The 25066-nt window shown below is 49.1% G+C and overlaps 1 protein-coding gene across 3 annotated transcripts in view; it reads left to right on the top strand.

The window, feature by feature from the left end:
• creb5b (cAMP responsive element binding protein 5b) overlaps window positions 1-25066 on the top strand; it is a 473696-nt gene that overhangs the window by 341108 nt on the left and 107522 nt on the right. For 2 of the 3 annotated variants that reach the window (XM_038797274.1, XM_038797275.1), the window contains exon 9: window positions 9271-9381. The exons of the other annotated variant lie outside the window; for it this stretch is intronic. In XM_038797274.1, the coding sequence (XP_038653202.1) occupies window positions 9271-9381 (111 nt within the window). The remainder of the gene's footprint in view (window positions 1-9270; window positions 9382-25066) is intronic. 3 annotated transcript variants of the gene reach the window in all.

Genomic DNA, 25066 nt, shown 5'->3' on the forward strand with positions numbered 1-25066 from the left:
CACACTTGCCGAGGACATCTCCTGCATCTCTGGGACTCCTCCAAGCGTCTATGGATCTGATAGAGTGTTGCTGACATCTCCCTCTGAATGTCCCGGCTGCACCCTAAGGTCTCCAACAGCTCCGGGATGACCTCTTCCACAGGCTCAGCAATAGGCTGGGATCTAGCTGGGTCTTGGGATCCAGCAGACCTCAGACTGCTCTCTCGCCTGAGGTTCCTGCCTCCATTTGATGTACATCAGCTGCAGTGTGGTGCTCATCAGATTGTGCCCAGATGCCTGTCCACTGACATTTCCCAGCAAGGTGCGTGTATCTGCGCTGGTGGAGGGTGGGGATGACAGCTATGATGTAACTACTATGGTGACATCCTCGGAGCTCTCCTCTGAGATAGTCTCATGGGAGACTAGAGAGGGTGACCCCCGGGATGGGGGAGGACCCATGCGGGAGAATGGACGTGTGGTGAGTGGGAGGGATGGGTCAGTCAGTAAGGCAATAACAGCTTGTGTTTGATAGGTTCTCCCGGTGGAGCCCAGTGGTTCCTCACCTCTGCAACGCCCACCAGCCTCCCCGTTGGTGACCTCCCTGTCCTTGGCCACAACGGTCACCTCCAGGGCATGTCCCTCAAAGGTGGTGTGGATTCCGATGTTTGGCACACCACAGCCAGTCTGGACCCTCTCCCGGTGATTGTGGGAGAACTTTTCCTGAGGAGACACAGAGAGGGCATCCTTAGCCACTCCCGTGGTTCACAGTGGTGGGCGGGGAGGGGGGTGTGAAGGCAGGATTGGGGGGGAGTTGGTGAAGAGGGAGGGGATGGTGGAATGGTTGTGGGGGGTTGAAGAGGGGTGGAGGAAAGGTTGAGCGGGTTGAAGGGTCTCGAGGGGTGAGGGGAGGATTAGAGTTGCATGGAGCGTTGAGGGGTTCATGCTCTCGTGGGGGCGGAAAGGTTGAGCGGGGAGTGGTGGGGTGGGGGGGGGGGGACACCTCCTCAGCATCTAGCAGCCTCCCCAAGTCAGCATCCCCGAATCTTAGGGCTGGTCTCCTGAGCACCGTTGTGAACTGGCTGGGGCTGGTGAGCAAGTGCAGCTTAAGTGCTGCTCGGCTTTGTTAGCGAGGCGCTGGCGAGCGTGGTTCCGGCGATTTAGCTGCCGAGCCTTCATTTGCAGCGACAAGCCCATGAGGCCTCGTTAAGTTGACTAATTAACTTTGTCAGCGTTGCTGGCCTCGCTGGGCCGTGCGTCGGCCAGCTCGCGGTATTTCCCGCTCGCTACCACACTTAGAAATCTTTCCGGAGAATCCCACCCAATATCCACCCTACCTGATTAAAATTGAAAGATTTGACTGTAATTGTACGACATTTGAAATGCCCAGGAAAGTCCCAAAGCTGTACTTGGAAACTGAAATCAAGCACAAGAACTGTACTTCTGTAGCAGGTCCAGTGCTCATAGGTCATATAATTCCTCTGATGATTCCAACAATTTGCATTTTCAGATAAATTATGCAGGGGCACACTGCTATGAACGGATGTGAAGCGGTCACAGTGGATGTTCCATTACCATACAGTTTCCTGCCTTAGTTTCAGGATGACTAAGAAGAGAAGTCTTATTTAAAAAAAAGTTCTTTCCCAAATTCAGAGACTTCTGATCTAGAACTTTGTTTCTGTTGCTTTCGGAAATTAATCTTTTAAACACCAGATTTTCATCGAGTGAAGTTGGATAATTCTGGTTACATTATAGGCTAAATATTTATTTTTTTTAAAAAATATTTTTATTAAGGCATTTATAATTTTCAGGCTAAATATATTTGAGTAAAATCTTTTCCTCACCTCAAGCTTTATTAAATGTTATGATTAACTGCTGCAAAGATTTGTTTTTTAATTGTCATTTTTTTTAAGGGAATTCTGTTTGCTGAAACATCTTGAGCAATTACTGCTCTGTTTGTTTGATTACTTTCACTTGTAAAAATTTCAGATCTGTGTGAAATTATTCCGAAGTTAGCTTCGCCATTAAAAACAAACTACTTGGCCATCTCAGAGACTCCCCTTGCAGGATAAACAAACGCCTCATGACCCTTCGGCACACCCTAACCCTGAACCAATGTGCTACAGTCTTCAGTGGTTGCACCCCAACACTGGACGAGTCCAAAGAGGAATTGTACCCCAGCCTCAGCCTTGAACAATCCTTGGCTGGAGAACAAACGGGTGATAAGCTGATCCTCCTTGGCGACTTCATTGCCAGAGTTGGAAAAGACACAGACCTCTGGGGAGGTGTGATCAGCAGACGGGCAGGGGTAGGGATATCCAATACCAACAGTATCTTGCCGCCGACAAAATTCCGAGAACACGGCCTTGTCATAACCAACACCTTGTTCCATCAGACAGACATGTGAACGACCTCAGGGCAACACCCTTGCTCCAAGCACTCGCACCTGCTCGACTACATCACCGTCCGCTTACCCGTGTATGCTATGACAGGAGCCGATGACTGCGCTACAGCCAACAGCCTAATTCGCTCTGTGATCGACACTAATGTAGCTCCAAAGCAGTGGAAATGCCAGAGGGAAATCAATGCTCAGGCCTATCAGCCAGTGCCTCACTGCCAAGCTGTCAACTCCCAGTGATCCAGAGATACAGAGGCCGGGATTCTCCCCTACCCGGCGAGGCGGGGAGTCCCGGCGAGATGGAGTGGCGTGAACCACTCCGGCGTCGGGCCGCCCCAAAGATGCGGAAATCTTCGCACCTTTAGGGGCCAAGCCCTAATATTGAGGGGCTAGACCCGCGCCAGAGTGGTTGGCGCTCCGCCAACTGGCCTGGAAGGCCTTTGGCGCCACGCCAGCTGGGGCCGAAGGGACTTCGCCGGCCGGCGGAAGTCCGCGCATGCGCCGGAGTGTCAGCGGCTGCTGACGTCATCCCCGTGCATGCGCAGGGGAGGGGGTCACTTCTGCCTCCACCATGGTGAAAACTATGGCAAAGGCAGAAGGAAAAGAGTGCCCCCACGGCACAGGCTCGCCCGCTGATCGGTGGGCCCCGATCGCGGGCCAGGCCATCGTGGGGCACCCCCCGGGGCCAGATTGCCCCGCACCCCCCCCCCAGGACCCCGGAGCTCACCCGCACCACCTGCTTCTGCCGGTAAGGTAGGTGGTTTGATTGCCGCCGGTGGGAAAAGCATGACAGCGGCGGGACTTCGGCTCATCGCAGGCTGGAGAATCGCCGGGGCTGGGGGGGGGGGGGGGGGGGGGGGGGGGGGTGCAGAGCGATTCCCAGCCCCACCGAATCTCCGGTGCCGGAGAATTCGGGACACGGTGGGGGCGGGATTGACGCCGGCCTCCAGCGATTCTCCGACCCGGCCGGGGGTCGGAGAATCCCGCCCAGAGTGTCTACAATGCCTGGTCTCCACAATCAACACCTGCTTGGTCACTCGACCAGGAAACACCAAGGCTGGTTCGATGAGAATGACCAGGAGATCCAGGCGCTGATCAGTCTCAAGCCTTTCTCAACCTAACACGGCAACCCAACTCGAGAGCAAGTAATCAACGCCACAGACGGCTGGAGGCTGATGTCCGGCAAAAAATCCCATGACATAAAGAACAGATGGTGGGAGGTGAAACCACAGGAGATCCAGCAATTAGCCAACAACCATGATACATGAGGTTTCTTTAGCGTAGTCAAGACCACCAATGGACGAAGCAACCAAACCTCCTCCCCACTGCTGGCCAAGAACAAAGATGTGCTCATCAAGAACAGAGAGATAGTCAGTGCGCGCTGGAAGGAGCACTTCTAAGGCCTCCTTAGCCAAGACTCTATCTCAATGAGAGTGTCCTCAAATCCATCCCGTAGGATGCTACGTGCCACCATCTCAGCACAACCCCACCCCAGCACAAGGTAGAAAAGGCCATCTGACAGCTAAAGAACAAGTCATCAGTAGCAGATGGAATCCCTGCCGAAGTACTAAAACTTGGCAGAGAAGCACTATTGGCCTAATTTCCCTATCTCTAAGGAGGAGAATATGCTAGGAGATCTCAGAGGCGGCATAATCATGACCATCTACAAGAAAGGTGACAAGTCTGATTGCAATAGCTTTCCTGTTGTCATCAGGAAGGTCATCACAAGAGTCCTCCTTAATTGCCTTCTCCCAGGGACTGAAGAGCTCCTCCCAGAGTCCCAGTGTGGATTCTGCCCACTAAGGGGCATAATGGATCTTCCTTGTGCAGCAACTGCAAGGGAAATGCAATGAACAGCACCAACCCTTGTATATGGCTTTCTTTGACCTCACAAAGAGTTTCAACACTGTCAACCACGAGGGATTATCACGTTTCAATCTCCGTTTTGGCTGCCCCCTAAAATTTCTCACCATCTGTCTGTTCCACAATGACACGTTCAGACTGGGGTCAAGCAAGGCTGTGTCATCACACCAATGTTCTTCTCAATCTTCCTTGCTGCAATGCTCTATCTCACCCTCAGCACGCCCGCCTCTGTAGTGGAGCTAAACGACAGAACAAACGGGAATCTGTTCAACCTCTGCCACCTGCAGGCCAAATATAAGGTCACACTTGACATTCAATGGCATTACGACTGTTAAATCCCCCACTATCAACATCCTGGGGGGAGGGGGGTTACCATTGACCAGAAACTGAACTGGTCTACCTATATAAATACTGTGGCTACAAGAGCAGGTCAGATGCTAGGAATCCTATCGTGAGTAACTCACCTCCTGACTTGCCAAAGCCTATGTGCCATCTACAAGGCTGTGATGGAATTTTCTCCACTTGCCTGGATGAGAGTTGCTCCAACAACAGTCAAAAAGCTTGGCACCATCCAGGACAAAGCAACCCACTTGATTGGCACCCCTTCCACAAAAAATGATCCCTCCACAGTAACTAACTAACGTTCAGTAGCAGCAGTCTATATCATCTATCAGGTAAACTGCAGGAGCTCACCAAGGCTTTTTAGGCAGCACCATCCAAGCCAACGACCGCTACCATCTGGAAGATCCCCTCTAAGTCATTCATAGAGCCCCTCCAAGTCACTCATCCTGATTTGCAAATATATCGCCGTTCCTTCACTTGTTGATGGGCCAAACAGCACTGTGGATGTACTTACACCTCATGAGTTGCGGTGGTTCAAGAAGCCAGCTCACCACTATCTTCACAAGGGCAATTATGGATGGGCAATAAATACTGCTATAGCCTGCAACACCCATACCCCATAAATAAATAAATATGTTTCAACCTATTGCTTGTGGACTAGTTAATTAGAACATAGAACATAGAACGATACAGCGCAGTACAGGCCCTTCGGCCCACGATGTTGCACCGACATGGGAAGTCAAAAACTAAAGGCCATCTAATCTACACTATGCCATTATCATCCATATGCTTATCCAATAAACTTTTAAATGCCCTCAATGTTGGCGAGTTCACTACTGTTGCAGGTAGGGCATTCCACGGCCTCACCACTCTTCGCGTAAAAAACCTACCTCTGACGTCTGTCCTATATCTATTACCCCTCAATTTAAGGCTATGTCCCCTCGTGCTAGCCACCTCCATCCGCGGGAGAAGGCTCTCACTGTCCACCCTATCTAACCCTCTGATCATTTTGTATGCCTCTATTAAGTCACCTCTTAACCTTCTTCTCTCTAACGAAAACAACCTCAAGTCCATCAGCCTTTCCTCATAAGATTTTCCCTCCATACCAGGCAACATCCTGGTAAATCTCCTCTGCACCCGTTCCAAGCTTCCACGTCCTTCCTATAATGAGGCGACCAGAACTGTACGCAATACTCCAAATGCGGCCGTACCAGAGTTTTGTACAGCTGCAACATGACCTCATGGCTCCGGAACTCAATCCCTCTACCAATAAAGGCCAACACACCATAGGCCTTCTTCACAACCCTATCAACCTGGGTGGCAACTTTCAGGGATCTATGTACATGGACACCGAGATCCCTCTGCTCATCCACACTGCTAAGAATTTTACCATTAGCCAAATATTCCGCATTCCTGTTATTCTTTCCAAAGTGAATCACTTCACACTTCTCTACATTAAACTCCATTTGCCACCTCTCAGCCTAGCTCTGCAGCTTATCTATGTCCCTCTGTAACCTGCAACATCCTTCCACACTGTCTACAACTCCACCGACTTTAGTGTCGTCTGCAAATTTACTCACCCAACCTTCTGTGCCCTCCTCTAGGTCATTTATAAAAATGACAAACAGCAACGGCCCCAGAACAGATCCTTGTGGTACGCCACTCGTAACTGAACTCCATTCTGAACATTTGCCATCAACCACCACCCTCTGTCTTCTTTCAACTAGCCAATTTCTGATCCACATCTCTAAATCACCCTCAATCCCCAGCCTCCGTATTTTCTGCAATAGCCGACCGTGGGGAACCTTATCAAACGCTTTACTGAAATCCATATACACCACATCAACTGCTCTACCCTCGTCTACCTGTTCAGTCACCTTCTCAAAGAACTCGATAAGGTTTGTGAGGCATGACCTACCCTTCACAAAACCATGCTGACTATCCCTAATCATATTATTCCTATCTAGATGATTATAAATCGTACCTCTTATAATCCTCTCCAAGACTTTACCCACAACAGACGTGAGGCTCACCGGCCTATAGTTACCGGGGTTATCTCTACTCCCCTTCTTGAACAAAGGGACCATATTTGCTATCCTCCAGTCCTCTGGCACTATTCCTGTAGCCAATGATGACATAAAAATCAAAGCCAAAGGCTCAGCAATCTCTTCCCTGGCTTCCCAGAGAATCCTAGGATAAATCCCATCAGGCCCCGGGGACTTATCTATTTTCACCTTGTCCAGAATTGCCAACACTTCTTCCCTACGCACCTCAATGCCATCTATTCTAATAGCTTTGGTCTCAGCATTCTCCTCCGCAACATTATCTTTTTCCTGAGTGAATACTGATGAAAAGTATTCATTTAGTATCTCGGTTATCTCCTCAGCCTCCACACACAACTTCCCACCACTGTCCTTGACTGGCCCTACTCTTACCCTAGTCATTCTTTTATTCCTGACATACCTATAGAAAGCTTTTGGGTATTCCTTGATCCTACCTGCCAAAGACTTCTCATGTCCCCTCCTTGCTCGTCTTAGCTCTCTCTTTAGATCCTTCCTCGCTTCCTTGTAACTATCAAGCGCCCCAACTGAAACTTCACGCCTCATCTTCACATAGGCCTCTTACTTCCTCTTAACAAGAGATTCCACTTCTTTGGTAAACCACGGTTCCCTCGCTCGACCCCTTCCTCCCTGCCTGACTGGTACGTACTTATCAAGAACATGCAATAGCTGTTCCTTGAACAAGCTCCACATATCCAGTGTGCCCAACCCTTGCAGCCTACTTCTCCAACCTACACATCCTAAGTCATGTCTAATGGCATCATAATTGCCCTTCCCCCAGCTATAACTCTTGCCCTGCGGGGTATACTTATCCCTTTCCATCACTAACGTAAAGGTCATCGAATTGTGGTCACTGTTTCCAAAGTGCTCACCTACCCCCAGATCTAACACCTGGCCTGGTTCATTACCCAAAACCAAATCCAATGTGGCCTCGCCTCTTGTTGGCCTGTCAACATATTGTGTCAGGAAACCCTCCTGCACACATTGTACAAAGAACGACCCATCTAATGTACTTGAACTATATCTTTTCCAGTCAATATTTGGAAAGTTAAAGTCTCCCATAACAACTACCCTGTTACTTTCGCTCTTTTCCAGAATCATCTTCGCCATCCTTTGCTCTACATCCCTAGAACTATTAGGTGGCCTATAGAAAACTCCCAACATGGTGACCTCTCCTTTCCTGTTTCTAACCTCAGCCCATACTACCTCGGAAGAAGAGTCCCCATTGTGATTCAGTGGTAGTTGTATTGAAGTGACAGCTGGGGAAAGCCTGTTTAGGAAATGCAAAGTGCCAGTCATGCACTTAACTGCGCAGCAGTGGGCCTTTCCTGGGATCAAGCAGGTGCTGCCCACCAAGAGGTACCAGCCAATTAAAGGCTGACAACTCTTCATTGCTTGGCAGTGCCACCAGGCAAGCAATGAATTCAGCTGGTACTAACCCACCTGATGCCTGTGATTGCATTGATGAAGGACAGGTGAGCGATGGCAGGAGAGGGGCTTGTGGGATGCAAGTCACAGGGGAGGGGGCTCAGCGGGAAGGACGGGGATGGCTCTCAGTAGGCACCCAGATCCCTTGACCAGGCACTTTGAACAAGTGACCACTCTGGCTGCCCCCAAGAAAATCCACCAAGGTTTGTTTTTCAGGTTCCCTGCATGGCGAGTCCCCCGTCACTGTTGGATGAATACCAGCGATGGGCGGATGAGGCCCTTGAGTGACCATTGTTTGCCCACTTAAGGGCCTCAGTTGGTGGCAGAGAGGGAAGGTCGACCACAGGCCTTCTTTCGATGGACTCAACAGGAACAATGGTGGGCAGGCGGCAGGATTCACTACCCCCGCCTCTAAGCACACCACCGAGAAGGACGTTAAATTCTGCTGATGAATTGGAAAGGCTTTCATTCCGTAAATATATGGGTAGTGATGAATAATACAGGTGAATACATTAATTCAGTGAATCGTGGTACCCCGGGGGCATCCAGGGTATATTAATCTCTTGCTAGCCCATGGTACCGATAGTATTACAAAGAGCAGGCACACTGGATATGGAAGGTCCTTTCCCTCCTTTTTGCTGCTCAGCTGGAGCCACTTCCATTTGTTAAATGTTTGTTCTTGGTGAGAAATACTTTACAGGTAAATCACTGTTTCACCTGGAAGGAATGCTTGGGGCCTAGATGCTGGAGCATGAGGAGATATAAAAGGAGGTATTATTGTGCTTGTAATGGAAGGTGCCATGGGTAGGGAACATTGGATATCAGAATTATTATTTAATACTGACGTGTTTTCTACCACTGCATCGACTGAAATCAGATAGCACAGACCAATGCTAACATAAATGAGAATATAATTTCCCTGTGTTAAAGCACGCTGAAAGATTAGCAAATAATGCAGTTCTGAAAATTAATAATTATTGCTGATTCTTCAATGGTTGTCACCAACAAGTTCAGCACTTTGGATGAGAAAATGTAAATATTTAAGTGTTCCTAATTTAGCCTTCAGTTAATATTCAATGGCAAATAAATACAGCTCAGAATATATCTTTCAAAACGTGATTTTATGTATTTTTAATCAAGCGTTAACCTGTTAAATGTCATTACTTAAAATTGCCGTCTGAAACATTTTCTTCTTCCTTAAAGATGGATCGGCAATTATCCATGAGTTCTAATATCATGGGAATGCCAGGCCCTCCTCTAAATAATCCATGCACTCCTCCTCAAGTTCAACAAATGCACTCAGAAGCCAAAATGGTAAGAAACAACAAAACATTCTTTGCCTGCGTGGATGTGCAAGTGGGTGGAAGGGTGGGGTTTTATCTGTAGTTTCCATGAACCGCAAGGTTTTAAGTCCATTTAACTTCCTATAAAATTAATGTTCATGGAACATTAAAAAAGTAAAATAAAATCTTGTATTATAATATGTTGAACAACTATTGAACAACTTGTTTATTGTGGTCTCTGGGGCTCCTTGAAGGTTTTTGTTTTTGATAGTCATGACTAAACCTTAGCACTTAGTGTTGTTGTAAAAGTATTGCTCAGTTTCCAGGACTATAAAAAAAATCTAAAGTGTCAGTAATGGCTGCTATTATTATTTTACAAGAGCTTGTTTAAAATTATTGTTTAATGTCTGGCTGGATAACGATGAGTGATTTCTGACTTTACCATATATGAAGTCGGACACTTATAGGATTGTTTACTTGTCAAATGATCAATTGAGGTCTTTGATTTCATTTGGACCGAGTGGGTTTTTCAGATGTAACTTTTGCCTTTATGTTTTTAGAAAACTGTCCCATAATTGCAAAGGAGTACTTGAAAATTGACTTCAAATTTAACTGACTTAAAGTCAAAGCTGAATTCCAAATATGAATTACTTTGTTGTTAATGTAGGCCGTGATAGTGTACATCACACAAGATGAAGGAATATATAATTGTATTGTTATATTATCCAGTTTCAAAGCATTGCATGGACAGACTGAGGTATTCATATGTCTTTGAGCATGTTACAGCTCCAATGAAGAACACTCCCTTACAAGGTGAAGATGTCCTTAGTATTATGTGTAGGTGAATTGGTATAATCCACGTTAGTTTATTACTGCAGGCAAATTGCACAGCACAGTTCATTTCTTTGAATCTCGATATTTATAGAGGGGAGGGGGCAGGGTGCATATGTCAGTGAAACCTGGCAATGTTGGAATTTAACGGCAGAATATGATCACCATTTTTTAATCCACTCTCTACCTGGTCAAATTAACAAATTGGTCAGGTTAGAATGTCAGCTGTAGAAGGCTGCAATTGGCAAAGAGTGTGTGTGTATGTGTGTGTGTGTGTTGGGGGGGGGGGGGGGGGGGGGGGGGGGGGGGGGCGTCAGGAGAAAGCGGACAGACAGGGAGTATCAAGAAAGATTAAGTGGGTGGGGGGGTTGGTCAGACCATCAATTGGGAGGGAAGGGGATCGGGAGAGATCTTGGGACAGAAGCGGATTAGCAACAAAAATAGTAGACCAGGTACAGTTAAGGGATTGGAGAGGGGGTAGAGGAGGCCAGAAGATTTGCTTGAGTGGCTGGGCAAAGCATTCCTGCACCTATTGCCTCATCTGGAATTCTCAAAAAAGTTGCTTGATCCACTTGCTGCCACCTCCTTTTAACGGTCCCATTTTCTAAGTCTTGGAAAAACCAACTCACAACCATTTAATTTAAATCAAACTCCCAACTGCATTTAAATATTAAAATAAGGTATCCTACTTCTCAAGGGTGCAGTCAGAGCTCAAAATCCACCATTGTAAAAATGGCAGTAGCCGCAGATGCAGTGGTCGGTATCATATTAACTATTATTTTTGTCACCTGTAACCTTTCACCGTGACTCTCAGAGCCATTGTTGGGGAATTGATGCTCCCCCAGCCCCTAGTGTCTGTTCTCCTTACAAACTTTACAGATTAGATTTTAACTTTCGGACAGTCAGTGCAATAGACTAACCACCTGCAAAGTTCATCTTGAGGCTTGGGCCTCATTTAAGTAGAACTGTGGCGTCTGAGCATCAAATGGGTATCTTGATGGATCTCACTGAATTGGGCCAGCAAGTAATCAAACAGCAACTGCCTGGCTGACAGTGCAGTAATCCGGGGCCAGGCGTAGGTCGAAGCTGTGGGAGCTGAGGGCAGCAACAGTTCCAGATTATGTTTGTGAGGCCTGAAAGAGCGCCCTGCTTTTAGTTTTAGTTTGAAACTGATCTTTCTGAGCCCTCTGCAACAGTGCAGCATGTAAAATAGGGCAACACGCGAAAGCTTCTCATTCTGCACAACCGAGTCTGGAAATAGCAACTAGAGTCTGATGTATGTCATAGGGCCTGATTCGCATGTTAAAAGGACCTACAGCCTGGAACTCTAGCAACCTGTTTTCAGGACAATAGCGACATGTTCAAGGTGAATGGATTATCAGGGCAGCACAACTATCTTGATGCTACTACCACCCCATTTTGGTCATCTACCACAAATTAAAATTAGAATTCCAATATTTCTCCCCACAAACCTTTCTGCTTGCCATTAACCCATGCAGCCCCACCCCAAACCTTTCCAATCACTCTGTCCTGGCCTCTGATCTCACCTCTGATCTCCAATCTTTTCTCCCCACAATGCACCCTCTTCTCCAGCCTTACTGACCTTCCCTAGTTGTGGTCTGGTGTCAAAGACTTGCGTGCTTGACATATAGCTAGTCTGCCTGTCTGGCTTGGTGTGGCTGAGATAGGCAGACACAAAGTGATAACTGCATTTAACTTGTTCTTCTGAGTTTCTCCCTCACAAGACATCTCTTCTCCCCCCCGCCCATATCTTACCCTGCAAAATATTATCAGGGTATCAAGAATGATTTTAGGTCAATAACATCTTCCACTAGAAGTGGCAGGGACTCGGTTGCACCAGATGCTACACGATTCCAGAACTTTCTGGAACAGGTCCACTATCCTTTATGAGTTGGAGGATCGTCACATTGATGGGAAGTCACTACATCGGGTGCTCTGCTTCCCTGCCTCAATCAGCGTATGATTATCATAGAATATCATAGAATTTGCAGTGCAGAAGGAGGCCATTCGGCCCATCGAGTCTGCACCGGCTCTTGGAAAGAGCACCCGACCCAAGGTCAACACCTCCACCCTATCCCCATAACCCAGTAACCCCACCCAACAAAAAGGACAATTTTGGACACTAAGGGCAATTTATCATGGCCAATCTACCTAACCTGCACATCTTTGGACTGTGGGAGGAAACCGGAGCACCCGGAGGAAACCCACGCACACACGGGAGAGGATGTGCAGACTCCGCACAGTGACCCAAGCCGGAATCAAACCTGGGACCCTGGAGCTGTGAAGCAATTGTGCTAACCACTATGCTACCGTGCTGCCCAGTCTGATGTGAGACTGGAGGCTGCCTGCCAAGTGGTTGGAGGAAACTGGAAGCAACGATTTTTCAAAACAAAAACAGAAAATACTGTGTAATGATGTGTATATGTACATACAAAGGGTTAATTATTACATCTCAGTGCAACACAACCACTGAATATAAGAACTCAGGGAATCTTGGGACAGTAGTCAGGAGAATGTAAGCAGAGAGATAGATCACAGCATAGTTAAGATTAGATAGAAGCAGCACGTGTAGTTTAAATTAGTTATTATTTGAATATAGATTACTTGATTACTAGTTATAGTTCTGTAGAGTGTGTAAACTGAATATTAATCAATCGTTATTCAATAGAATAGTTTTTCTTTAAATTAGAGATTTGCGGTTTCTTTGTAATCACACCATCAGACCATTCTGGATTACAAAGCAAAGAGTAACGATATATTACCAAAGAGTAATATAACATACTGGACAATCGCAGCAGATCTGACAGCATCTGTGGAGAGAGAAGGGAGCTAACGTTTCGAGTCTGGATGAATCATTGTCAAAGCTGGAGAGAACAGCTCTTTTTTTAAGGTTGACGAGGCAACTCCACAAATACAGGCAGGAACTGGAGACTAGGTGCATCAATGCAAATATTGTGATTGGGTCGAATGTTATAGAGAACTGTGGGGGCAATCGCGTGGATTTCAGGGCCTGGGTGACTTATTTGTTAAATGATATTTAGGGAGTGTATTTATATTTCCCACAAAGCAAACACAAAGGTTCTGGAAAACTCAGTAAAAGAGTATTTTGTGTTTTGAATTATAGAGTAAGCATTAAAATATCAAATTAAATTTAGACTTTATTTTCGGTGTCTGCTGAGCCTTGCAGCTCTGCAATATTTTTCATTTTTAAATGGTAGCTTGTTACACTCAGTCTCATAGCTACAACAATGGACTATTCAACTATCAGAAAGTGCCATTACTGTACAATGATGCTGGTGCCACACTGCAGCCTTCCTTATGCCAGCTTCAAAGGTTCAGTGCACTGCTGTAGATACCAAATCAACTTCTTCTGCACAGCCTTTCTAATCAGAACAAAGCATAATGGCAGTAAGAATAGTAATCTGATCATGTATACTTTGTGATACTGCATGAAGCTCTAGAATCTCATATGATGCTGCAAATGGCCAGTGCAACTTGACACAGCAAATATTATTGTACCCCAGCCATGGTACCATGAGTTTAAAATCGAGTCCATTGTTTTCTGAAGGAATTTGTTTTCTATTTACTTTGAATGTTAAGCATACCAGTTTGAAGAATGGTGGTTGAAAGACAATGGCCGGGATTCTCCCTTAACCGGCGCCGAGGAGTGGCGTGAACCACTCCGGCGTCGGGCCGCCTGGAAGGTGCGGAGGAGGAGCTAGGCTGGCGCCAAAGGGCTTGGCGCCACGCCAACCGGCGGCAAAAGGCCTCTGCCAGCCGGCGCGAGTTGGCGCATGCGCGGGTGCGCCAGCATGTGCTGGCATGATCCCCGTGATTGCGCAGGGGGTTCTTCTCCGTGCCGGCCATGGCGGACATTTACAGCGGCCGCCGTGGAGGGAAAGAGTGTCCCCACGGCACAGGCCCGCCGTGAGGGACTCCCGCAGGGCCAAATCCCCCGCCCCCCGCCAAGGACTCCGCAGGCCGCCCGCAGAGCCAGGTTCCGCCGGTAAGGACATTGTTTGATTTACGCCGGCGGCCCATCGCGGACCGGAGAATCGTGGGTGGGGGGGGGGCCCATTGCCAACGGCCCCCGACCGGTGCGACGCGATTCCTGCCCCCGCCGAAAAACCGGCGCCGGAGAATCCGGCAGCCGGTGGCGGGGCGGGATTCACGCCCCCCCCCCCCCCCCCCCCCCCCCCCCCGGCGATTCCCCGGCCCGGCGGGGGGTCGAAGAATCCCGCCCTATACATGAAGGAAGGAACGGGGATGGGAGGAATGGTGGGGTGGCAAGTTGAGGGCTATCTGATCATTCACACCTGAAAGGTGTCAGGCGGTCCGCTCGCCGATGGGCCAACTGAAGCCCTTTCATTTAATGGTGACTTAAGGGCCTTCTCCTCCACTGCTGGGATTTCACTCATGGCGGATGAGCTGATGGTAAATGTCAAGCCTGCCAGGTGAAACCTGGCAGACCGGTCAATGACCAGGGTTTCTCCGGCCAGCCCAATGAGCCCCTGGGCTTCCCTTCCTTCATCCAGGTTCCATCAGTGTCTCTTCCTTCAGGACTGTTGAGTACCTGTAATGTCCATTGCTTCAAAGTAGTGCTCCCAGCCATTTGATTAGAACATAGAACATAGAACATAGAACAGTACAGCACAGAACAGGCCCTTCGGCCCTCAATGTTGTGCCGAGCCATGATCACCCTACTCAAACCCACGTATCCACCCTATACCCGTAACCCAACAACCCCCCCCCCCTTAACCTTACTTTTATTAGGACACTACGGGCAATTTATCATGGCCAATCCACCTAACCCGCACATCTTTGGACTGTGGGAGGAAACCGGAGCACCCGGAGGAAACCCACGCACACAGGGGGAGGACGTGCAGACTCCACACAGACAGTGACCCAGCCGGGAATCGAACCTGGGACCCTGGAGCTGTGAAGCATTTATGCGAACCACCATGCTACCCTGCTGCCCTAATTAGCTTGCACCTCTTGGAGGCAAGATTTCCTCTTTGTAGCGGGCTGACTCTTGCCCTGATCTAATTTACAGGCTGATAGCTGTGGGTCACATAACCAAGTAGGGCAGGGCTCGCAACAACTTTTACATCAGTGGTGATGCCCCAGCACACATTTTAGCCCTTACTGTTCTGATCCTGTTATGCTGTAGGTTATGCATTGCACCCCATAGTCATTTTAGACTCATGTGGGTTGGCGGGGGGGGGGGGGGGGGGGGGGGGGGGGGGTGTTCAATTTCAGGCAGTGCATTCCAGACCCATATCACTTGCTCTGAGAAAATGTTTTTTCTCACATCACATTTGCTTCTTTTACAAATCACTTTAAATGTGTGCCTTCTCGTTCTTGATCCTTTTACGAGCTGAAACGGTCTCACACTATCTCACGGTGCCGAGGTCCCAGGTTCGATCCCTGTCCCGGGTCACTGTCCGTGTGGAGTTTGCACATTCTCCCAGTGTCTGTCTGGGTCTCACCCTTACACCCCAAACATATGTGCAGGATGGGTGAATTGGCCACTCTAAATTGTCCCTTAATTGGAAAAAAAAAAGGATTGGGTACTCTGCTGATGCCAGGTCAAACCGGCTCCTGGAATCTACCGGCCTCGCCGAGGAGACCCCAGCCAGGCATCATGTAGCACTGGTCCCCACAGACTGGGACCAGGCGGAACAGCCCTTGGGGGATCTCCCAGGAGATCGGAGGCTCCCAGGTGGTTGGTATCTGGGTAGGGTGGTATCATGGCACTGCTGATGCCACAAGGACACCTTGGCACTGCCAGCCTGGAACCCTAGTCATGCCAACTCTGCATCCTGGCACTGCCTGGGTGTCTAGGTGGCACTGCCTGAGTGCCATTCTGGCAGTGTCAAGGTGCCCAGGTGGCATTTTGTTCACGCAGCGGATTGGGCCCAGGGGTGCACTGACCATATGAGGTGGGGTGCAGGGAGCTTGAGGGCACTCCAACAGGTGAGCTGGGGCATAAGGGGGTCACGTTGGGAGGGTCGAAAGATCATATGGCACCCAGATCTCTACCCGTTGGAGCACCTCAGTTCAGGACTGAGTGCAGCCTCGGTGCGGCATTCCCCGTTGAGGCCCGAAAAAAACCCCAGAGTGCCATTAGATAGCAGTGTCATCCCCGGCACGACAAGCACTGAGAACAACCCGTCTAATCCTGGCAGAATGGATTCTGGTTTTATTTTTGTTAGATCGCTCCCCATGCTCTTTTTGAGGTTCCACACTGGCCTCTTCACAGTTTACAATACTTGCAAGTTTTGTGTGATCCCCAAACTTTAAAATTGGTCCCTGCACAGCAAGATCTAGACCATTAATATATATGGGTCCAGATTTTGCTGTGAGTGATGAGGATTTCAGATGTTTAGCAGGCTTTTCAATGTAGATTTCCAGTCTTCCGGAGGCAGTTTGAATTTGGTGGATCCATAAGGGATTGGTAGCATCTGTGAGGAGGGCAAGCTGTTCAAGCAATAAGACTGAAGAAATGCCAGAAACTAAAAAGCAGGAAATTTAAATAATATGTGAATCATTGTCCAGGAAGCAAAATAAAGATTGGATCATACACATGGGAGTAAACACAAAAACAGTATACAAGTTTTAAAACTTTTTAAAAAGCTGCAACATTAACTTTCTTCTTAGGAAATCAAACTCCATGGGCTGGATTCTCTGTTTTTGGGACTATGTCCCCACGCCGTTGTGAAAATTGTGGTCTTTTACGCCAGGAAAACTGGCGCCAAAAGGCCATAGATTCACAGCCTTGCAGGGGGCGTGCAGGCAGCTGTTGTGGAGCTCACAGCTCCAGCTGCTGAAACGGCCCTCCGCACCTCCGGGTCAGATGCTTCGCATGCGCACGGCGACAGCCTCCAGCGACCGCGCCATGCTCCATGGCGGACTCAGCCTGCAGACCTCGACCATGGAAATAGTGCCCCCGATCGGACGCTCGCCCGCCCGCCCCGGACCACCCGCCCAAAAAAATCCCAGTCCCGAAAGAGGTCCCACTGCCCTCCGATCAGCCCGTCCCCGACTGTGGTGGTCGCGGACTGAGTCCGCAGACCACCACAGGAGTTTCCCGAACGGCAGGACCACATTATAAATACGCTGTCGGGAATTCGGCCGGTCGGGGACGGAGAATAGCGGGGCAGGCCTCAGGCAATGGCCTCAGGTGGTGGATACTCGGCACGGCATACTCCCCGTGTACGCTGCTTTTCAGGGAGAGATGAATCGCGGAACCGGCGCCAGTCCTGATTTCATGCGGGAAACTGGATTCTCTGCCCCGTCGCTGAACGTGATTTCGGCAACAGGGTGCGGGGAATCCAGCCCCATTTCTGTGAAACTAATGTTATAGGTCCAGAGAAGATGTTTATCATTAACTGGGACTTAATACACTATTAAACCCTATCTAATCTTGGTTGAACAAGGTTAAAAATTTTTATTGGTCTTTAGTGTGATAGTAATGGGTAATCAGCCTATGTTCATGCCATTACAATGATATCTGTGCAGGTTCCATTAACAAACACTGCAACTACACAGCCTGTGGAGAAGCTGGGTGTTACCGACAACAGCTTCCAGATTTCTACTTTTTAAAAAATAAATATTTTATTGAGATATTTTTTGGTATTATAACAACAACACAATAAACAATATACATGAAACTATAAACATAGTGCAAAAGCTGTCTCCCTCCCTTACAGGTCCCCCCGCTTCTGCTGATGATTAATTTACCGCAAAGAAGTCGGCGAACGGTTGCCACCTCCGGGCGAACCCTAGCAGTGACCCTCTCAAGGCGAACTTGATTTTCTCCAAACAGAGAAAGCTAGCCATGTCCGATAGCCAGGTCTCCCACTTCAGGGGCTTTGAGTCCCTCCAAGCTAATAGTATCCGTCTCCGGGCTACCAGGGAAGCAAAGGCCAGAACGTCTGCCTCTTTCTACTCCTGGATTCACGGATCTTCCGACACCCTGAAAATCTCCACCTCTGGACTTGGTGCCACCTGTTTTTAACACCGTGGACATGACATCTGCAAAGGGCAGCACGGTAGCATTGTGGATAGCACAATTGCTTCACAGCTCCAGGGTCCCAAGTTCGATTTCGACTTGGGTCACTGTCTGTGTGGAGTCTGCACATCCTCCCCGTGACTGCGTGGGTTTCCTCCGGGTACTCCGGTTTCCTCCCACAGTCCAAAGATGTGCAGGTTGGGTGGATTGGCCATGACAAATTGTCCAAAATTCTATGATTAACCTAGGACAAAAGTTCGGCGCAACATCGTGGGCCGAAGGGCCTGTTCTGTGCTGTATTTCTCTATATAAACCCCTGCCAAAATCCCCTAAGCTTCGGACATGTCCAGAACATGTGGCCATGCTTCGCCGGTCCTCCCGCACATTTTGCACACCTGTCTTCCACCCCAAAGAATCTGGCCACTGTCATGTGAGCCCGGTGAACGACCTGTATCATTGTAAATTGTATCAGGCTGAGCCTGGCACATGTTGCGGACGCGTTGACTCTACTCAATGCGTCCGCCAATAGACCATCCTCTAGCTCTCGTCCCAGCTCCTCCTCCCACTTGCGCTTTTGCGCTTCAGCTCCTCGGTCTGCGTCTCCTCTGACCCCATAAGTTCCTTGTAAATTTCCAAGACGCTCCCTTCTCCTACCCACCCTCTGGAAACTACCTTGTCCTGAATCCCCCTTAGCGGTAGGAGCAGGAAGGTTGACACCTGTTTACGTGGCAAGTCCCGCACCTGCAGATACCTGACTTTGTTTCCCCTTGCCAACCCAAACTTCTCCTCCAGCGCCCTCGTACTCAGAAAGCTCCCCTCGATAAACATATCCCCCATCCTCTCAATACCTGCTCTCCGCCATATCCATCCATACATCCCGGGGCAAACCGGTGATTATTGCAGGGACCAGTCCGATGCTCCCTCTGCTCCCACATGTCTCCTCCATTGCCCCCAGCCTCTCAGGGCCGTCGCCACCACGGGGCTGGTGGAGTACCGTGGCAGCGGGAACGGCAGAGGCACAGTTACCAATGCCCCAAAACTGGTGCCCTTGCATGAAGCCGCCTCCATACGCTCCCATGCTGACCCCTCCCCACCACCCACTTCCTGATCATGGCTATATTCACCGCACAGTAATAGTTACTAAAATTTGGCAGCGCCAGCCCGCCTTCTCCCCGACTCCGCTCAAGCATTACCTTCCTTACCCGCCCAAACAAAGCCAGAGATCACTTTGTTGACCCATTTAAAAAGGACCACGGAATAAAGATGGGGAGACATTGAAATACAAACAGGAATCTCGGGAGGACCGTCATCTTCACCGCCTGCACCCTCCCAGCTCATGACAATGGGAGCGCGTCCCATCTCCGAAAATCGTCCTTCGTTTGGTCTACTAGCCGGGGCCAGATTTAATTTATGCAGCCGGTCCCATTCCCGCGCCACTTGAATGCCTAGGTACCTAAAGCTTCCCCCTACTAATCTAAACGGCAGCTCCCCAATCGCCTCTCCTGTCCCCTCGCCTGGACCGCAAACATCTCACTTTTTCCCATATTTAGCTTATACCACGCAAACCGGCCAAATTCCCCAGAATCCTCATGATTTCTCCCATCCCCTCCAATGGGTCCGATACATACAGAAGCAGGTCGTCTACATTGAGCGAGACTCTGTGCTCCACCCCGACCCCCCAGACCAGCCCGTTCCAGCCCCCTGAGGCTCTCAGGCCAATTGCCAACGGCTCTATAGCTAGCGCAAACAACAGTTGGGAGAGGGGGCATCCCTGTCTTGTTCCCTGGTGCAGTCTAAAATAGTCTGATATTGTCCTATTCATCCGTACACTTGCCACAGGAGCCTGATACAGAAACTTGACCCAGTCAATAAAGCCCCGCCTAAACCCGAACCATCCCAGTACCTCCCACAGATAATCCCATTCTACCCGATCAAAAGCCTTTTCTGCATCCATTGCGATCACTACCTCCAGCTTCCTACATTCCAGGGGCATCATGACCACATTTAACAACCTTCTTACATTGGCCACCAACTCCCTTAACAAACCCTGTCTGGTCCTCCCCAATAACGTCCGGAACACAATCCACAATCCTGGAGGACAAAATTTTGGCCAGCAGTTTGGCATCCACATTCAACAGGGATATCGGCCTGTAGGACCCACACCGCTCCGGATTCTTATCCCGCTTCAGAATCAGTGAAATCGTGACCTGTGACATCGTCGAGGGCAGCATCCCTCTTTCCCTTGCCTCATTGAACACCCTCATCAACATCGGCCCCAATATCCCAGAGAACTTTTTTTAAAACTCCACTGGGTACCCGTCCGGCCCTGGGGCTTTACCCGCCTGCATGGCCTTCAGACCCTCCACTATCTCTTCCAACCCGATCGGGGCCCCCAACCCTTCTCCCAGCTCCCCGTCCACCTTTGGGAAATTCAGCCCCTCCAAGAAGTGCCTCATACCCTCCGGCCCTGTAGGGGGTTCTGACCTATACAGCCTACTGTAGAAATCCCTAACCACCTTATTCACCCCTGCTGAATCTCCAACCAGGTTCCCATCTCCGTCATTTACTTTCCCTATCTCCCTGGCTGCCTCCCTCTTTCTAAGCTGCTGTGCAAGCATTCTGCTGGCCTTCTCTCCATACTCATAGATTGCCTGAACCATCCCAGTACCTCCCACAGATAATCCCATTCTAGCCGATCAAAAGCCTTTTCTGCATCCATTGCGATCACTACCTCCACCTCCCTACCTTCCGGGGGGGAACTCCACCTGTGGTTAACAAGCTGAACTTCGCCTGCAGTCTCCACCGTTCACTTAAAAGCCCTGCCTCTGGGATCTCCGCATACCTCCTATCGATCTGTAGTATCTCCTTTACCAGTCGGTCTGTCTCTGCCCTGTCCACCTTCTCCCTAAGGGCCCGTATTGAGATCAGCGCCCCTCTAACCACCGACTTCAGTGCTTCCCAGACCACCGCTGCTGAAATTTCCCCCGTGTCGTTCACCTGCAGGTAGTTCTGAATACATTTCCTCAGCCGCTCGCACACCCCTTCATCAGCCAAAAGTCCCACATCTAACCTCCAGTTACTGTCTTTACTAACCTGCAAATCAATCCAATGCAGAGCATGGTCTGAGATTGTGATCTCCGAGCACCCCGTGTCCACCACCCCTGCCAGTAAGGCCCTGCTCAAAATAAAGAAATCAATCTGGGAGTACACTTTATGCACGTGTGAGTAGAAGGAGAACTGCTTCACCCTTGGCTGCCCAAATCTCAATGGATCCACCCCCCTCGTTTGCCATTGCTGGTACCCTGCCCATTTTCGAGCTTGACCGGCCTAAGCCCGAGTCCATAACTGTGTTGAAGTCCCCTCCCAAGACCAACCTGTGCGAGTCCAGGTCCGGTATCTTCCCCAGCATCCTCTTTATAAACTCCACATCCAATTTGGCGCATAAACATTTACTAATACCACCTGCACCCCCTCCAGTTTCCCACTGACCATAATGTACCGACCTCCCACATCCGAGACTATTCTACTCGCTCAAACACCACCCGCTTATTGATCAGAATCGCGACCCCTCTAGTTTTTGAATCCAGTCCCAAGTGAAAGACCTGACTGACCCAGCCTTTCCTCAATCTAATCTGGTCAGTTACTCTAAGTTGCGCCTCCTGCATCATTACCACATCCGCCTTCAGTCCCCCAAGATCCGCGAACACACGTGCCCTCTTGACCGGCCCATTTAACCCTTGAATATTCCAGGTAATCAGCCTAGTTTGGGGGCACATTGCCCCCTGCCTTTGCCGATCAGCCATCCCCTTTATTGGGCCCGCCTCCAGCCCATGCTCCGCGCCTCCACCAGCTGGCCCCCAGGTAGCCTCTGCCCCCAACCTCCTCTCTGTCCCTTGGCCCAAGTCCCTCCCTCGTCAGCAGAACATTTTCCCCCCTCCCCCCTAGTAACAACACTCTGTAACCCAACCCTTTGATAAACCAAACATATGCACCCCCCACCCCCCCGCGCTTCTGTGAGATAGCCCGCCGAGCTAGCTTGGTGGCCCCCATCCCTGGCACCGGATAGTCTCCCACCTATTGTTCCCTCCCCACCCCCCGCTCACACAAAAATACTCCAACATCAAACAATCCCCACACAATTGCCCGACAGAAAAACACCAAAATCTAAACAAGCACACCTTCATCCCCCAACAGTGCAAATGAAAACCTTAACTCACTTAGCTCTGTCACTGGTCCCAAATCAATACAGAAGGCATTACAAACAGCTTCCACAAAATGAAAAACAAAAAACTTTTTTTTAAAGAACAGAAAAACAAAAAGAAAGCAAAGTTGAAGTTCTCAGTCCACCACCAGTCCTTCCCTTTTCACGAAGTCCAGCGCGCCCTCAGGCGAATTGAAATAAAAGTGCTGTTCCTCATACGTGACCCAGAGATGGGCCAGATACAACAGTCTGAACTTCACCTTTTTCTTAAAATGGATCGACCTAATATGTTTGAAGCCTGCTCTTCTCCTGGCCACCTCCACACTCAGGTCTTGGTAGACCCGCAGGATACTGTTGTCCCACTTACAGCTCCATGTCTGTTTGGCCTACTGTAGAATGCGCTCCTTATCCAAGTACCTGTGGAATCTCACCACCATTCCCCTCGGGGGGTCTCCCGTTCGCGGCTTCCTCATGAGTGCTCTGTGAGCCCTGTCCACCTCCAAGGGTCGGGAGAATGTCCCCTCCCCTAGCAGCTTCTCAAACATATCTGTGATGTGTGCTCCAGCGTCCTCTCCTTTGGACCCCTACGAGAGCCCAACGATTCTCAAGTTCTGCCGGCGGGACCTATTCTCTAGGTCCTTCACCTTCTCCAGGAACATCTTCTGCTGGTCTCTCAGCATCCCCACCGCCAACTCCACCGCAGTTTGATGTTCCTCCTGCTCAGCCAGCGCCTTCTCCACCTTCTGGATCACCCGATCTTGGGCGTCCAATCTAAGTTCTAGCCGCTCAATCGACTCTTTTATCGGGTCCAAGCAGGCCCGTTTCTGCTTAGCAAAGCCTTCCTGAATAACTTGCATTAGCTGCTCCGTTAACTGCTGGGTCAACAAACCAGAGGTCCAGTCCTCCGCCATGCTGTCTCCCGCTGCAGCTTCAGCCCAAGCCTTTTCTATCTTTGTGTTTCTGTCTTTACGAGCACTTCTAGTCCTTCTCTCCATGCACCGATGTGGGAATTCAGTACACAATTGCCTCTGTCTTCAGTTTTACAGTTCAAGTCCGGTAGAAAATCGAGGGAAAATGGCCAAAAGTCCGACCCGAGCGGGAGCCACCAAGTGCGCAACTTGCTCCTTCATAGACGCCACTGGAAGTCAACAGATTTCTACTTTTAACTGCGCATGTGCAGGCACCAGAAGTGTGAATTCTGTCACTGTAATAATGGCAAATGCTGACAGCCTCACTGTTGTTAGTACAACAAAATCTGAGCCACAATTAATATATGGGTAGAAATTCTCTGAACAAAAATTGGAAATAGGCTCAGAATTTGTACTTCGTATTGTTTTTCAAATGCTTTTAGAATTCACTGAGAAATCCAAGTCAAATTAGGTAATTAATTCTTATTCTGCAACTTTTTACCTTCAAATCGCATTGCACCAGGTTCCATAATACGTGAAGGCATTGGAATTCACCTTTGCACGTCTCTCAGTTGAAAGGTATGATTCCCTTCAGCATTTGTAGATTTAAGCACTGTTCATTTTTGTTGTTGTGAGTTATAAATACCACTGAGTTCCACAAGGCCTGGCATTGCGATACTGAGCCAAACTTGTGCTCACCAATCCACTCCAGCCCTGTCTCCTCTTTAAATCAGAGGATTACACAGATGCTACAAACAAGATTAAGCTGTCTGCACTGATGCTTCAGAGATGTGGTTCCCTGTAGATCTTACCCAGGATCAAGCTGCCATGAAAGTACCTCACCGCAGTCCCATGAATGTTTCTCACCATAAGAGCAGCTGAATACTTCTTGTGATACTGACATTTACAGTTCACCAAGGAGAATAACTAACAACGAACATAGAAAGGCATTGTGAGCAAACATAGTGCAAAGGAGTAGAAGCATAGAGATTGACCTGTGATGTATTTCAACAGGAGCTTATGCCCATGTATTTTGTTTTCATCATTGGTGAGATTTGGGCATTCTGGCAAGGCCAGCATTTGTTGCCCATCCCTAATTTCCCTTGAATTGAGGGACTTACTAGTCCTTTTCAGAGGGTAGTTAAGAGCCAACCACATTGCTGTAGGTCTGGAATCACATGTAGGTCCAGGTAAGGTGTCAGACTTCCTTTCCTAAAGGCATTAGTGAACCACTTGGGTTTTTATGATAATGGAAGATAGGTTCATGGTCACCAGTCTAGATTTTGGGCTGAATTTTACATTCCCCTGCTGGTGGGTTCTTAGGCAGGGGTGGGAGCATAAGATTGAAGGAACTGGATTTCCAGCGTGTTCCCGTCCACCCCTGAAAACATAGTGATTTTACTCTGATTGGGTAAGGCCTCAGACGTGAAGCCCACCCTTTCCTCAGTTGAGGCCTTTGCGTAGCCAATTAATGGCCACCTGATGGCTCTTTCCCGCCAAGCATCAATTTTAGGCTGGCAGGAGGATTTACCTAGTATGAGGAAAGCCTGTAAAAGACCAGCCTAGGTCTCAGGTGGGTTGGGGCATGCTTCCATCGGAAGCCCCCTTCTGACTCTGGGCACACCCCTCCTACCCCCAGCCTTTTGCCAACATCTCAAACATCCCCTTTGCATCACACGAGGCCTTCCCTACTCTTCCTGCCCTGGGACCCTTTAAACTGATCTTGTCCTCCATTCGTGAG

This window comes from Scyliorhinus canicula, chromosome 5 (assembly GCF_902713615.1).
Source record: "Scyliorhinus canicula chromosome 5, sScyCan1.1, whole genome shotgun sequence".
In the NCBI taxonomy this organism is placed as follows: domain Eukaryota; kingdom Metazoa; phylum Chordata; class Chondrichthyes; order Carcharhiniformes; family Scyliorhinidae; genus Scyliorhinus; species Scyliorhinus canicula.